This window comes from Schistocerca serialis, chromosome 4 (assembly GCF_023864345.2).
Source record: "Schistocerca serialis cubense isolate TAMUIC-IGC-003099 chromosome 4, iqSchSeri2.2, whole genome shotgun sequence".
NCBI classification, from domain to species: domain Eukaryota; kingdom Metazoa; phylum Arthropoda; class Insecta; order Orthoptera; family Acrididae; genus Schistocerca; species Schistocerca serialis.
In genome coordinates this window covers 241,265,178-241,281,748 of record NC_064641.1, presented here as the reverse complement: position 1 = coordinate 241,281,748, position 16,571 = coordinate 241,265,178, and the positions used below count along the sequence as shown (strand labels likewise).

Below are 16,571 nucleotides of genomic sequence, written 5' to 3'. Positions count from 1 at the left end.
CTGTTGGAACAGCAAGTTCCCTTCCCGGTCTAGGAATGGTAGAACGATGGGTTCGATGACGGTTTGGATGTACCGTGCACTATTCAGTGTCCCCTCGACGATCACCAGTGGTGTACGGCCAGTGTAGGAGATCACTCCCCACACCATGATGCCGGGTGTTGGCCCTGTGTGCCTCGGTCGTATGCAGTCCTGATTGTGGCGCTCACCTGCACGGCGCCAAACACGCATACGACCATCATTGGCACCAAGGCAGAAGCGACTCTCATCGCTGAAGACGACATGTCTCCATTCGTCCCTCCATTCACGCCTGTCGCGACACCACTGGAGGCGGGCTGCACGATGTTGGGGCGTGAGCGGAAGACGGCCTAACGGTGTGCGGGACCGTAGCCCAGCTTCATGGAGACGGTTGCGAATGGTCCTCGCCGATACCCCAGGAGCAACAGTGTCCCTAATTTGCTGGGAAGTGGCGGTGCGGTCCCCTACGGCACTGCGTAGGATCCTACGGTCTTGGCGTGCATCCGTGCGTCGCTGCGGTCCGGTCCCAGGTCGACGGGCACGTGCACCTTCCGCCGACCACTGGCGACAACATCGATGTACTGTGGAGACCTCACGCCCCACGTGTTGAGCAATTCGGCGGTACGTCCACCAGCCTCCCGCATGCCCACTATACGCCCTCGCTCAAAGTCCGTCAACTGCACATACGGCTCACGTCCACGCTGTCGCGGCATGCTACCAGTGTTAAAAACTGCGATGGAGCTCCGTATGCCACGGCAAACTGGCTGACACTGACGGCGGCGGTGCACAAATGCTGCGCAGCTAGCGCCATTCGACGGCCAACACCGCGGTTCCTGGTGTGTCCGCTGTGCCGTGTGTGTGATCATTGCTTGTACAGCCCTCTAGCAGTGTCCGGAGCAAGTATGGTGGGTCTGACACACCGGTGTCAATGTGTTCTTTTTTCCATTTCCAGGAGTGTATTTGCTAGAGCAGCCGTCGCCCCCTCAGCGCTAGTCGCCAGCGCTAGCCCATCAGCGCCTTCGGCCGAGCCTACAGGCCCAGACCCAATCAAAAGCCAGCTTATCCCTTGATCCACATTAGTGAAATACTTGGGGGTCCACGTGGATAACAAGCGTCTTTTCACACATTACCTGGAAGATATGAAAGAAGCGTGACTACGCATGCTTCAACCATTGGTACCATTTTTCAAGAGCATTCACCTGAACACCAACAAGAAGATACAGCTTTACAAAGCAATAGTGGAACCTACGTTCCTGTGTGGTCCGACATCTTGAGAAACAACATGTACAACGAATTTCAGATACCTTAGTTAATACAAAACAGTTGTCTACGTATGGCACGGGAAGCCTGCTGGTGGGCCACCCACATCGACAGTTCACGACGCAGTACAGGAAAAGTCCCTGCAGCAAATGTCAGAGAGAAAGCACAGAAAATGTTGGACACAACAGACAACTTGGCGGCACAACTCAGCAGTTGCGGATGGTAGGAACAGTCCAAAGGCATTCAAGATAACACACATCCCACCACCACTTTATGCAGCTACAAACCACACTGAATGAAGTATACCCTCCAACAAAGTAGTTGTAAGGATCCAAATATGAGCCCACGTCCTGCCTTACGTGAGTAACAGCGACGGCACTTACGTATCGTTCCTTATACACAGCGTTGCTATGTTTCACATGCTGCTACGTCTCGGCTCTCATTCTGTCTTACACACCGGGCTTACCGTTCCGTTGCGCTGCCGCATTGTTCATCCACCGTTAGTGGTTTTCGGCGACTCGGCATATGCCCCCGGCAGGACCGCCAGCGTCCCCGGGTCGTATCAGATTGCGGTTACTATAAGAACCATCCATCAAAACACTCAAAATAATATGCCGAACTAACTTGGGAATTTTGTCGGTGGATTTCGAGTTCACGCGGTATCGCTGCATTCGCAGATAGACATAAGCTGCTAGACTCTCTTGGTTTCTCTGTGGTTTCCCGTGATCGTCTTCTCAGTTTTCGTTGACTGTACTCAATTCAGAGTTAAACGCAGTATTGAGGTTACTGGAATTTGGTCAAATCTGAGGTCAGACAAGTGTGTTTGTTGTGGGTGGTGATTCTTTAATAGACGACTTAAAAATGGTTGTAACCTTAAGGAAAGCGTGCAGGGCAAATAGGTAGAAGGGACAAATGTCATTGTATCAAAAAGTTTTTATTGTCCGACACATGTTTCTAAGACGTGATATTTAAGTTTCGGCCAGTACTAACCTCGGCAAGCATATAAAATACTCATTTTAAGTCACTAGTATTCTCGTGTATTGAAATTCCTTGCTTGGAGTATACTTGTTTTTATTTTCTTTTTATTTGTATTCTACCATTTATTAACAGCCTAATTTTCAGGTAAGTAAAGTGAAAAGAAAGAGGAGGTGCATTTCCCTGGCTCTCAAGACGGATGTGATAAAAGAATCAGTACATTAACCACAATATATTAAAATTTCGGCCAACAATTATTGACAGTCACGTTTACTGAATGGTTATTTTAGGCCCTAATAACTACTGCTTTTATTTTTTACCTGACGCTAATGATTTGTTGTAATGAAGCCTAAGCTGCAGGTATAATCTCAGATAAAGTATATGTAAAGCATGCAAACATACCGACGTATGTCGTACCTGCCGAAGCAAACCATCTCATGTGAACTATCTCATGCAAACTATCTCATCGCATGTATTACATAGTGCATAACGTGCAAGTAGTAACAGACAACACTGAAGTTACCTTTAGAACGCTGTGTACCTATTACCATCACACTTAGTATGGTGGTGATAAGTTCCTAAGGGACCACTCTACTGAAGTCATGGATCCCTAAGCTTACACACTACTTAAACTAGCTTACGCTAAGGACAACACACACAACCTTGCCCGAGGGAGGACTCGAACCTCGGACAGGGTGAGCCGTGCGAAGCGTGGCAAGGCACCTGAGACCGCCCGGATACCGGGCGCGGTTCCCCGAGCATGTAAGTGATTCTTGTCAGCCATATAACTTCGTTATGCCGTTTGAAAATATACTTCTACTTATTAATAAACTTCTAGCCAAAATTTTTCATACCTCCTTCAAACAAATAGTTAACAAGAGCAAAATAAATCAAAACGGAACTGTAGGAATAAGTAAGTCATAAACAATAGCACTTAATTTGGTCGCGTCGATAAAACGAACTTTTAGCCTCGTGTCTGTAGGCTCAAATGAAAATAATATACAACGAAAGATATCAAATGCTAATCATTTAAAAGCCTCACAGCAAAACCTGAGTAAAACTATGTTAGCACAATCTCTTATTCTGTAACGGCCAGTCATTTATAAAATATGAAATATAAAAACATTCAGAATCCATACAGAAAATTTTAATAATAATGAAGTAGTAACAAAGGGCAAACAGCTTCTAATGCATGTAACCATAGATTTCTCAGTAGCTAGCAAGATTGAATGTCAATCGGCAGGGGCTGGGGGTGAGATTCTGGGGCGGGTCGGAGATTTTATCCGCTCGGAGCTGGGTAGTGTGTTTTCATCATTTCATCATCATCGACGCTCAAGTCACCGAAGTGACGTCGAATAAAGAAGTTCTGACTGGGCGGGCGAACAACCGCGCCTGGGGTCTCCCAGCTAATAATAGCATACGATCATTTCGTATCTCTTGCCACGTCGCAGACCTGGTAAAAGTGTGTGAACATTAGGCAACTGAATATGCGAAAAAATCCCGAGAAGTATTGCGCTTAGCATAATAAATTACACTCTGTCAGCGAGTGGTAGCGGAAATATAGTACACGGTATGAAAATGAACGTAACACATTAGTAACACCAAGGTAATGCACGAGGATGACGTCTAGAAGGAAATAGGAAACTCATTCCAGCTGTAGAAACCAGTTTCAGAATGGAATGTAAAATTTATACGCTTGAACATACGATTTTAAACGAACAGAATATGAAGTACCTGGCGAAAACATGTGCTTTCTGCAAACTGAGTACGATGGATAACTTCATTTCGAAGCAACACAATAACAATGACTAAATATTTTTCGATTCATTATGAAACTGTGATGTTAGACTACTAAACGAGGAAGGTTAAATTTTATTAAACTAATAGTTTCACCGACTTTGAAAGAGAAACTATGCATAACGAAGAAAACAAGCGAATCTGAAAATGTTTGACCTAGAATGGAAACGTAGTCAGTGGGACATGATGACCTACAGTGGAACCCGACTAGTAACAAAAAACAAAAATATATGAAGGTGATATGGTCGTACTAGTCGAGAACTGGAAAGAAACTAAAGAACAAATGCTCAACCTATAAAACAAGAAGAAAAATAAAAACCTCTTTTCGTCTTTTCAAAGGACAAAAACAATGATAAACATTTTAGAGTGGGAGAATAAAAATCAGGAATCGTCAGTGGATGGGTCAGGTGGATCAGATGGAGCGCCCTCGACAGGAAGGCCACGAAATCTAGAAGAAATGGAACTGAAATGGGCACCCAACTCACCAAAAATACGTATAACAGAAAGTCTCTCTCGTTGGTTGCAAAAAATAATACACCGTAAAAGGTAACCAAACGAGAAGCTCTACATGTCGCGAAACACTACCCCTCAACAATCACAGCCCAAGTAAAATGCTGCATATCAAGGTAAAGAAGGTATTAAGAGAAAAAGGAGGCCCCAGTTTCCGTAACAAGTACCTGATGCCCATCAGAAATGAAATCATTTACCAACCATCCGCAAGACACTCAGACAAAATGAAGGAAAGAATTAACTTTTATACGCACAGTTTCACAATGAATCAAAGTATATTAACGAAAAAAACTGACTAGCAACAAAAAAAAAAACCAAGCCAAATCTGTTTAAGAAGGATTTAAAAGAACTGAAAATTACTGAAAACTTTCACACAGATAAAAGTAAGAAAGTAAAGAAGTTCCAAGACAATATCAAAACTATATGTACGATCCAAATCTCTTAAGAAGAAAACAAAGCAAGATCACAAAGAATGAAACGATACTGGACTGTAGTAAGGCACAGAATTCTAAAAAGTTATTCTTCTAACGTACTCGAAAGTCGGAAGAAACGAAAGAAAAAGAAGAAAACGTTTAGTTATAAACTGTCATTCGGAACGTTCACTGAAGGCATCTTCCATCCATATGACCCAGTCTTAAGAATGTCACATCCTCCGCTTGCATCTACAGTCCGTCTACAGCAGAGGTTCGTCAACGAGATACCTAACATCACTTACTTCACCTGTTTAAGTTTTTTATTAACATTTTACCTCTCTCATTGCGCTTGGAATACTTGAAGTTATCCCTTGAATGCACAGTCTTTGCGTTAGCGAATAAGCCGAGTTTTCACATTGTACTTCCGGGCAACCACGTATCAGCACTTGCTTCACGGCTGCTTACAAAATGTCTATGATATGAATGAGTAAGATGGGGAGGATATAAACTGAGGAGTGGCAATAGAATGGGGATGAGAATGCGAACAGAAAAGAGTGATACCTGCTGCCAGCGAATGGACTAATCGTCCCTTGCTTATCGTTTTATGCATCTATCGGGTTGTCTTGTAGAGGTCACCGTACTATCTGATTATCGACTGTGCGCTTGTTATAGCTAATCTGATACAGCTGCAGAACGAGCAGCTTTATGCGCCAGTAACACAGTGGCATTGCCATGGAACTCAATAAGAACACCACAGAAAGAGGAGACTTATTCCGATGCTTCGAGGCTACCTGAGTTATTTTCCATCGTTACAAATATATTCATTCTGCAAAGATTTCCATTTAACTGGAGGAGGACTTGTCTATGGAGGAAGAGAAAATAGAGTTAACGTTAGTGTGAGACAATACAACACAGAAATATATGAATACTGTAATGGGGAAAGGGCAGACAGTGAAAGTAATGAGCAACACGGCACATATATTTCAAGGACAATAGAGATCGGTAGACACTTCTTTAGTAGTTTCAAACTATCAGCTATATCCAATGAGTTTTGAGTTAAATACATTCAACAAGTCCAGTATTCTTGATTGCTGTTCACTTTCATTTTTTGCTACCGCTGCACTTTCTGTTGTTCACTTGGGTACCTGAGAACTTCCTATGCAATGTGGCAACTACATATTCCTACTGTTAGTTAGGATTATCGTTTACTTCTACATTAAATTATTCCTGACAATAAATTTTCCTTTAAGTTTTCTATGATGATCTAGTGTCCATCGGTAGCGCACCTTCCGAGTTGTTGTTCCGTTTGTTATTTCCTTTACTTGATACGATGCCATCCTCATTCACTCACATATGCTGCCCTGTTCCCAACGTAAAATTCCAAAAACTTCTTTCTTTATGGTAATTTAATGCATAAAACGACTCGAAATTGGGAGGCAGACAAACTTTCCTTATGTCATATGCTCTTGGTATACTAATTTGTCTCCTTCTTCCATTCCAGCAGGAAACTAGCATCTTTATCCAATCGGCAACACTCTTCCAGATGTTTTCACTTTATCTCGATCTAACAACAGATCTCTTCCATGTCCTAGGATTTTTTCTGGATAAATTAATCCGTTAAGTCTTTTCTTTATTATCTTCGTTTTTCGTGGAGTAAAAGACGCTATTGTGCAAGAAGTGTTTCCAGTCCTACTGCCATATCTTTTTGTTTGTACGTTGGTTGGGTTGATTTTGTGGAAGAGACCAAACAGCGGTCTCATTGAATTAGAGTAGGAGGGGCAGGACGTCGGCCGTGCACTTTCAAAGGAAACATACCGGCATTTTCCTGAAGCGATTTAGGGAAATCACGGAAAACCTAAATCAGGATGGCCGTACGCGGGATTGAACCGTCGTCCTCCCGGAAGCGAGTCCAGTGTGCTAACCAGAGCGCCACCTCGTTCAGTTTGTTAGTATGTCTTTATTTAAGGGGTAATGCTGTATTAGGAAAAATGTGTTTGTCACAGTATTAAAGAAACTGAAAACATTCGGCAATCGTGCGTAATCTCAGACACACCATAGAAAACTATTACTTCCCGAAATACATTCATTGTCACCTGCCACTTACATTCGCCATTCCTATTGCTTTTCTTTAAACTTAACAAGAATATTTTATTATAGAGATCTTTCTCGCTGCAATTAAAGTGTCGTATTCCTTTTAGAATTCTGAATTTCATTATTTAAAAGCTAGCCAATAACTTACGACAACTCTTTATCCACCACCGCTTGTCCCCTCACTTTTGTTACGATTCTTTAAACGGCAAAGTACAAAAGCAGTAGATACATACCAAGTCGGTTCTAGGCGCTCAGTCGGGAACCGCGCGACTGCTACGGTCGCAGGTTCGAATCCTGCCTCGGGCATGGATGTGTGTGATGTCCTTAGGTTAGTTAGGTTTGAGTAGTTCTAAGTTCTTGGGGACTGATGACCACAGATGTTAAGTCCCATACTGCTCAGAGCCATTTGAACCATTTGAACATACCAAGTAAGGGCAAGGAGCTCTAAGAGACGGGGCGAGTAATATTTTGTGAGTGCAGCAATGATCAGGGCAATCCGCGATTCTCGACAGACATCTGTTATCATAAATGTCTAATGTGAATACAATCTTTGACCGTTTGTTTCAGAAAACATGGTCGGATGATGATACTTTGTATGCCATTGACAGTGGTGTTCTGGATTTGACGACGAGCCCCAAAAATGTGTGTCCACCCAAAATTGTCTCCTTCGACCTGCGGACCGATGAGGTCATCAACTCCATAGTCATCCAGAACGCAGCCTGCAACTCTATGTACTCTTCTTTATGGGTAAGTATTTGTATGAAACGACAATGTATTAATAAAGCAGCTACATTTTCTATCGACTGACTTCTTACCAAATTCTGATTGGAAATCTGGAAATTTGTGGTGAGGTCTTATGGGACCAAACTGCTGAGGTCATCGGTCCCTAAGCTTACACACTACTTAATCTAACTTAAACTAACTTACGCTATGCCCGAGGGAGGACTCGAACCTCCGACGGGGGGAGCCGCACGGACCATGCAAGGCGCCCCGACCTCGCGGCTACCCCGTCCTGCAAATTCTGATATTCTTGTGACATGCTAATATGAGAAAGTTCATGAAATCTTTTCCCAACAGCGAAATCTTTCTGATATTAGATGCGTTATGTATGAAGGTATTACCAGTTGTTGAGATACGAACATTTTTACCAGAACAGGACTCGAACCCGGATTTCCCGCTTGTCACAACGGGGCCCCTTAACCGCTTCGGCAGTCCGAACGCACTTCCAGGACTAACCCAAACTTTCTTATGTCGTACTGTCTACGATCCCATCGCTCGCAACTTTCTTACTTGGATTCCCACCACAGGTTTTCAAAGAGGCGAATGTACTTAACGTTTGTATTACAATCGAAATTTTTCCTGTCGAGGCTAGTAGTACTTACGACTATTAAAACACCTCGATGGGCAAAATGACAGTCATAATACTAACGTCGAATACTCTAAGCTTCTGGAAATCTTATGACGAGAATGCATTTAAAAAGTTGTGAGCGATGCAGTCGTAGACAGTATGATATAAATGAATGTTTGAGTTCGTCCAGGAAGAGCACACGAATAACCAAAGTGGTTATGGCGACAACTTGCAAAAATCGGGAAATTCGGATTGAGCACCGGCCTGCACAATTTTTCATGTGTCGCCAACAGATATCTTCATACTTAATGCAGCTAATGTCAGAAATATTCCGCAATCACGGATTTCATGAAGTTAGTAGAGGTGCAAGATCGTCACCAGTGTCTACTTCTTCAGACATTATTAAAAATATGAGAAAGGTCTACAGAGTTTGCTGATTTGTGTTATTGGGTGTGTGTGAATTCCTAAGGGACGAAACTACTGAGGCCATCTGTCCAGGATTCTTATTCTATACTTCAAGCGTTCTGCATATTATAAAGTGATATCCATGATCTTCATTCACTTCATAAACTATGTAATTGTATCTTACGATTTTCGCAGGTAATCTTTAACTGCTCATCCCATCAATGTGTTCAGTCCATTACGTATTTTGCGTATGTTAATTTATTCTAAATGTCTTTATCCTTAAATAAAACTAGTCTACATTTTACGGCTCTGAGTCAGCTCATTTCTGTTATCTTAATTCTACTCACTTGTTGTTTAGATTTGATCCATGACCACCATCCATTCAGTAAGTAAGGACAGAAATGGTGTTAAAGATTTTTATATAGTGCCACTTCCCGTGTTTTGTTTTTGATGTATCTGTTCGTTCTTCGACATTATCCGAGATGTTTTTTAGTTTTTTCCTAAAATCGGGGCATATTCTGTGAAATTTAGCCCTTTACCCCACAAAACATTGCGTGCGCACCTTAACGCCGAGCCGACTTTTCGGTCTCTATGATCTTAGCAAAGTTAATTTGTTCGCCCTGTCGGCTTAGCACGTAGTATGTGGTACACTGCTGTATTTTTCTCGATAGTAAGAGCTAAGTACGACTCTTTCGTAACTGACCCCCACGGTGGGGGGGGGGGGGGGGAGCAGGGGGTACAGGGGGGGGGGGTGTCAACAACGAGGGCAATATTGATCATATTGTGCTGAATGAAATTCAGATCAAAATAATGTTCTAATTGGGGATCCATCTGTATGCCTTAGTCATAACGTCATCTTATTAGCGTTGTACAGGATGTCTTGCAGACTGTTGAGCCGTTGGACTCCTTAATTCAGTTTTATTTCTCTGGGATGTTCCTTAAGTTTCTGCTGTTGCTTATCAGCTCAGATGCTGTTGGCAGCTCTGAAGGCTAAAGATGAGCTTTATTCGTAACAATTCTAGAAGCATTCTGAGTATTGGTGTTTAGATCGCTTTCGCAAGCAAGCTGTTCTCTTCTTTTATCCTCCGTCAATTGGGCTTTCTCATGTTGGTGGTTTCTGACTTCCTTGAGTAAAAGTACTTTAATAGACATATTATAGATTAGAGTAATTCCTGAAGGCATATTGTCGTCCGTTTGTAGCAACCTGGAAAAGTTTCAAGGCTGGAGTATATGTACTGAGAGCAATGATGGGTTCATACAAGCATGAAATTTTAGGTCCAGAAAGCATTCTTATTCTCCAAAAATTAGTCTGGGTGTATTGGGTTGCGGCGGATGGAGGGCCGAGGGAAAGGGCGGGAGGAAGAGATCATGATGCTCTGTATTACTTTTTTTACACAATCTGGGATCTGGGATTCGTGTTCCCTGAACGCTGCAGATCCTTATCGATGAAGGACATCTTATGAACAAAATTTACTACTTGATATTTTCATTCAATCAAAGACCTAACTCTGAAATTCCAAGTTACAATATAAAACGATAAAGTCTTCTACGTGATATTCAGCACCTTATTTCATTTTCCTGGTTTTTGCCTCCCATTAGGATTCACGGTTTATCCATAAGTTCGTTATTTCATTTCTTATTAGGCCTCTTACTTTCGTGTCTGTCTGTTAGAAACAAATTTTTCAGTTGATTTTAAACCAATTTCCCGATGAGTTAGAGACATGAAATTTTAAACACAGCTCAGAACTGGATGACAGTGCAGTATAAACTCATTTTCACTGTCGGCTTTTTCGGTATAGTGGAAGTGGGGTAAAGGAGCTTGGTAATATTTGACGCCTAGGCTGCCCTGCAGAACCGGCATAATTTGCCGGTGGTATAGGAGTGCGTTTCTGGGTGTGTAGCTGTAGACGGGCATGGCAGAGCCGAGTGAAGGAAGAGGAGGAGATGCATTGCGAGGAGGGGGAGAATGAGATGGACAGAGAGAGGGTTAAAGAGAAGATATGTGCAACATACATGACATATGCATACAGGGCAAACCTACGGGTATAATTCCAGTAGTGAAATATAAAGAGTCATAAAAATTAATCTTGCTTGTTTATTTATTTCATTTTCTACATAAATCATCATCTTTATCATCATCATATCCTTCCAAGGATTAGGTGGGGCAGTCACCTGTTCCGTCCTCTATCATTCATCCATAGATTTCCTATTAACATGATGCACATGTTAATAAGTAGGTATAGTACGAGTCTCTTTCAGATACAATCAGGCGAAATGACACTGAAATACACCTCCAATTTAACACATGTTTCTCTTATAGCTCGAGCAAAATGTGTACAAACCATTGAGAAAATTCACACACAAGACTAAATAGCAGAAACTAATTATTTACATAAAAAGAAATTTATAATGTAACATGTTTTTAAATCGGACTAAAAATGCAAAGTATTTTCACCTAGCCCCATACAGCTTCGTAAACCAATTCAGATAGTTCTGAAAATCTGTCATCATGACATTTTAATACCTACAAAAGTACTTATAAGATTTATGAAGAAAATCGTAGGGTGCCTAAATATGTAATTGATGCATGAAAACTTCAACTCTCAGTTACTCCTATTTTCAATTCCAAGCGTTCCGTTACAAATCTTACAAATTTTGAGAACCAGATCTATGGGGGTAGGAATCCGTAAGGAACTGGGTGAAATTATACTTTTGCCCGATACAAAAACGGGTTTTATTATCAATTTATTTTTATTTAAATAACTATTTTAATACTTATTGCTTAGTTATTGCAATCATATTGTTTGTCACAGCCTCTCTTTTCTTCAGAGAGGTTAAAAGCTATTATTCCATAATCTTCAACAGTATTTCTATTAGAACAGGGATGGCATGTTAAAGGACACACAGCGAAGTGTATTTGTATTCATGTGGACGCTTCGTGCGACACTGGTAGTCTGACGGCCATTGAGAGTATTAGGATTCACCTACCTCCATGGTCAATCTTCATTAGACATAGACATTCAAATGAAAGACAAATATAGTTTTTGGAATTGTTTTATGATGCAGTCACATTGTTTAACTGAAAGATATTTACATTTATTTTCCTGGTAGTTATGTACGTTCTTATGCCAGTCAATTGAGAGTTGTCTAAAATAACCTCTCTGTTCACTTCAAACACGGATAACGAGTGTGTTAAAGGACATACATAGACATGAGTTTGTGTTCAGGTGGACGCGTGCCCAGATGGTTGCCTGACGGCCTACAGCTCCGACATCAGAGCCTATGTATTGACGGTGACCGACCTCACCACTGGAGCCTCGAGACACCTGCAGAGCCAGTACTTCCACCCCAAGCCAGGCTTCTTCTTCACCAAGGCAGGAGGACCAGCCTACTACATGTCGCAAGGCTTGTGTGGTGTAACGGCGGGCGAGAGCTGCGACGGGAAACTCTACTTCCAAGCGTTCGCCAGCAACATCCAGGGCGTTGTGGACAAGCATGTGGTTCACGATGCAACCGACGGGGAGGTATTGGACATCAAGACGCAGGTAATGGTATATGTGTTGGGCTGTCGCACAACAGATGAAAGAGTTTCATACTGATGAAAACTTTCTGTTGTTGTAATGCCAGGTATCTTGAATATTATTTTGGTCAATTTCTGTGAACCTGTGTTTACTCTCAAGGATTACTACGCAGCTGTGTATAACAGAGTGGCAATCCTACATTGTCTCCCATTGCAGTACTAGACTAAGCTTGCACAGAACAACATTCCTAGCCCATTGCTTTCCATTTGTCCCAAAAGAGACTAGCGCTTTTCATATGGATTATTGCAGATAATGGCCTTCATACTGCCGTACCATTCATAAAAATCTAATTAACCGAAATAAACAGAATTTTACTCCTGTTTGTCATGAACGTGGATTGGTAAGGAAGGCGGAGGTTCTCTGCCGAATCGTCGAAAGAATGACATATTGAAAAAGTAGCAAAAAGGAAGAAGAGGACGATAAACGTGTCAAGACTCCAGGGAATAGCTTCTGTAGTAGCAGTGGGAACAGCAGAGACTAAAAACGGTTGAGGAAGACAGAGATTGAATACATCCGACAAATAATTGAGGATGGAGGCTGCAACTGCTACTGAGTAATTCGTCGCGGAACAGATCAAACCATCGAGGACGGAAAAGAAAAACTGGACATTTTATGGAAGTTTATTAGTTACTTATAATCCACACCGTCCAAGCAGAATTAATTCTGTCCTAAGTTATCAGTGGCAGAATTACAAATAACTGTCTTATAAGCGTTACACAACGAGAGGGAAGTTACTTCGTTGAGCCTCAGCAGATACTGAAATTCTTCAGTGAGAAAAGTCTCGCAATTACTCTGTTGTGCAATTCCCAGTGCCACTCGTCTATCTCCAGGCTAGAAGTCCTCATTATATAATCTATAAAGTCAAGCTACTACCATGAAAAATGAGGATTCTGCTAGTTGTTCTCCATGTCTTCGTCTATAAATGCAAACATCTTCCCCAACTACGGACGGATCGTCGGAAGTTTTGAGTGTATAAATTTGAAATTTGACAATTCAAGGACATGGCTCCCACACATTGGTTTCCTCATCCACGAAAGAGGAATAAATCAGTGTGCGACGTAACAGGAGACTATGCCGATGAGGCGAAGTCTGATAGCCCAAGAAGGACCATTTGTGATGTGTCCAATGCAGACCAGGCTGGGATGTGGTCCTGGGGAGAGCTCCCTTGCGCAGATCCTCACAATGCTTGGCTTTCGTTGCTTGTTCCTCTGTAGGTTTGCCCCTTAGGAGCATAATCAGCACAGTACACCATGACAGCACCATCTTTCCCGGAGGTTGGTTCTTGGCCTTGTTTTGGCAGTGGTGGCTCCATATGCTTCCACTGTTTGCTTTCTTCATCGGTCTCCTTCATGCTGACTACGCAGCTATTGTAGTCATCTGGGTTGACCTAATACTGCTGTTACTTACGTTCTGCTGGCTTATTAGAGGGGTGTGGAAAGTCACGCACTCCAGCAGTGTAGTGTTCAGAATGTCATGCAAGGTGTTGAAAACTTATGCGTGATTAATTTTCCCTTTTACCAGACGGTGGTGTTTGAACACCAGGAGGCCCACTTCTGTGACGATTTCTAGTACTTCGCAGAGACGTCAGTTTGGCTTTTCGTTTTCCATCATTCAGACATATCTGAGCACACTAAAAGCTTCTGTAACATATAACACAAAGTCAATGATGGTGCATTGGTGTTGCACTCTTCCACCGTCGCAGTGAATGTTACTGCATTGTGCCCCTTGAAATGTAGAAAACTAATTACAGCACGGCATACGACTTTATTTACGGGCTGGGCCATCTCATTTTGTTTTAGAAGATCCAATTAGGACTGTCAGGCGCTCTGTTACATTGGACAAGTGCTACACTCGTACTCCACGTTGACGTCGAGCATACGCGGTGGCAACATAACTGTGACTGGACCGTTTATAATCAGGGAGGTTACTCCAGAGTCGGACTCCTGCTACTGAGAAGGGCTATGAGAAAGTGGCTGAACGATGGAGTGGGATTTTGCTTCGACGAGAACGGTACCAAGCTTTATATTATCGATGTGATAATCAAATTGTTATGCCTACCCATAAACGTAGGAATTCAGATAATTGTGCGCAAGTTCTCATTAGCAAATTTCTGAATACCAGGAAACATCATTATAATAGGAAGTACACTTTGCACCTTGTTAGATGTACGTATCCTCGCAGTTTGCAGACTTTTTCCATCCACAGGGCCCTCCATCATGTAGCCGAGAGTAGATCTGTCTTATGGCCAGATTCCTACGCATGCTACGACTGTGCGCTTGTGGACACTGTTACGGCCTAAGAGAAAACACGATTATATTCACTGTCTTTAAATAAACTTAAATGTCAGTAAGGAAATAAATACGAAGAAACATAATTGGTGTGTCCAGAAATATCACATTACTTGCGCTAAAGATTCCTTGGTAAAACTAAAGAAATTCGGAATTATGTGCAAAAGTTAGAGCGATGCTGTTATAACACTTACCTATTACCTAGCCACAACCCCTTCGTAATTTTTTGACTGGGTAAGACCATCATCTGCCTCCAGTTGCTTATGAAACTGGCCGCAACTAGTAAGACTAATGGAAATTAACTTAAGCTGTGCCTTTTTATTCTTGTATAAACCAAAGATCTGTCAAGTTCCAGTATGTTTTCAAAACTTCTTGTCTCTCTGATAGGGGCTCTTGTATCTGTTTCAGCTTAACCTGCCTGGAGAGTTATCTGGGACGAGCGGAGAAATGGTGGTGCATCCCAATGGACAACTACTATTCTTCCCCGTGCTAGATGATGTGGCCATCTACTGCTGGAACACGACCAAGCCCCACGACCCAAAGAACTTCCGCATGATAGCTCAAGACAGTGAACGCTTGGAGTATGTCAGCAGCCTCAATATAGAGACCGAAACAGAAAGATTATACGTTGTGAGCGACCGATTCACTTACTATCTATCAAATACTACCAACTATTCCGAAGAGAACTATCGAATTTTGTACATTGACATAAAGGATATACAATGTTAATTTGGCAAATTACAGATTTTGTGACTTCGAAGGACCTTTGTGTCTTGGTAAGATCCAACGAATGTCATTTCCACTGTATGAAATACTGAACTAAATGAAATATAGAATCTGCAGAAACTGAAGTTCAACTTAATTTATAGCTTTTTGAAACTCACAATAATGGGTATTAAACTTAAATATTTTGCAACAAACAATATGAAAATACAATTCTTCATTATTATCAATTTAAATATTAACTGCTACAATCACACATGTAAAAACATACAACATGAAAGTGATAATACATGTGTCTGTTTTTTTAATTCTGATTCAGTACAATGGAAAACTGTAAAGTCGCAGTTCAGTGTGCCGTCGACGATGAGATTGTTAGTGACAGAACACAAGCTCACCGTTTCCAATGGTTGTCTTGCGCTCTATATGGAAATACGCTAAATATATGGAGATACTGATTTATTTATTACCAAAATATGCAACTGTGTGACATTAGAAATGATGAACTCATCTATTTAGTGTGCTCAATAGTATTTTACCTCCATATGAAATTTTCTTGAGTGGGGGTACCCACAACAAAGAATACTATTATTTATTGAATTAGTCCTTCTGAACTAATGATGTGTGTTATTATAATCTATATAAATAAAAAGTACGTTTCTTGAAATTCACATACCTCCGAAAGTTCTTCAACGATTTCTTTGAAATTTTGACACAACACTGCATGCGAATACCGAGCGCCTTCATAGGTCTCTACTGGAGCCCCATATACATACAGTTAGCATCCAGTGAAGTTTTGTTTATGGCTTATGCGCTTCTGATTAAAATACTTCTACAAAATCTGAATTTGCAATTAGAATAAGCAAGGCTCAATGTCAATAAGACGGTGAATAGGACATGGACTGAGGCGTGGGAGCAGAAAGGACAAGATAGACATAGACGGTGGGCAGGAGGAGATGGAGAGAGACGTACAAGAAAAAAATAGAAAGGGAGGACCAGGTGGTGGGCAAGAGAGGAAGAGGAGGAGAAGATGTGGTCAAAGAGGGGAGAGGAGGAAATGGGCAGAGATGGGATGGGGGGGGGGGGAGGAGATTAGGAAGTTCATCCAATTCCCATACTTATAGAGCTGCGTGTTTTCTCTTTTCTTTATTTTTTCATTTAAACAGAC

At 41.8% G+C, this 16,571-nt stretch overlaps 1 protein-coding gene across 1 annotated transcript in view; it reads left to right on the top strand.

The window, feature by feature from the left end:
• Window positions 1–15,510, top strand: part of LOC126473617 (protein yellow-like) — a 52,788-nt gene extending 37,278 nt beyond the window's left edge. The window contains exons 4-6 of the mRNA XM_050100787.1: window positions 7,629–7,808; window positions 12,042–12,359; window positions 15,092–15,510. Of these exons, the coding sequence (XP_049956744.1) occupies window positions 7,629–7,808; window positions 12,042–12,359; window positions 15,092–15,412 (819 nt within the window). The 3' untranslated portion in view covers window positions 15,413–15,510. The remainder of the gene's footprint in view (window positions 1–7,628; window positions 7,809–12,041; window positions 12,360–15,091) is intronic.
• The last annotated feature ends 1,061 nt before the right edge of the window (window positions 15,511–16,571 follow it).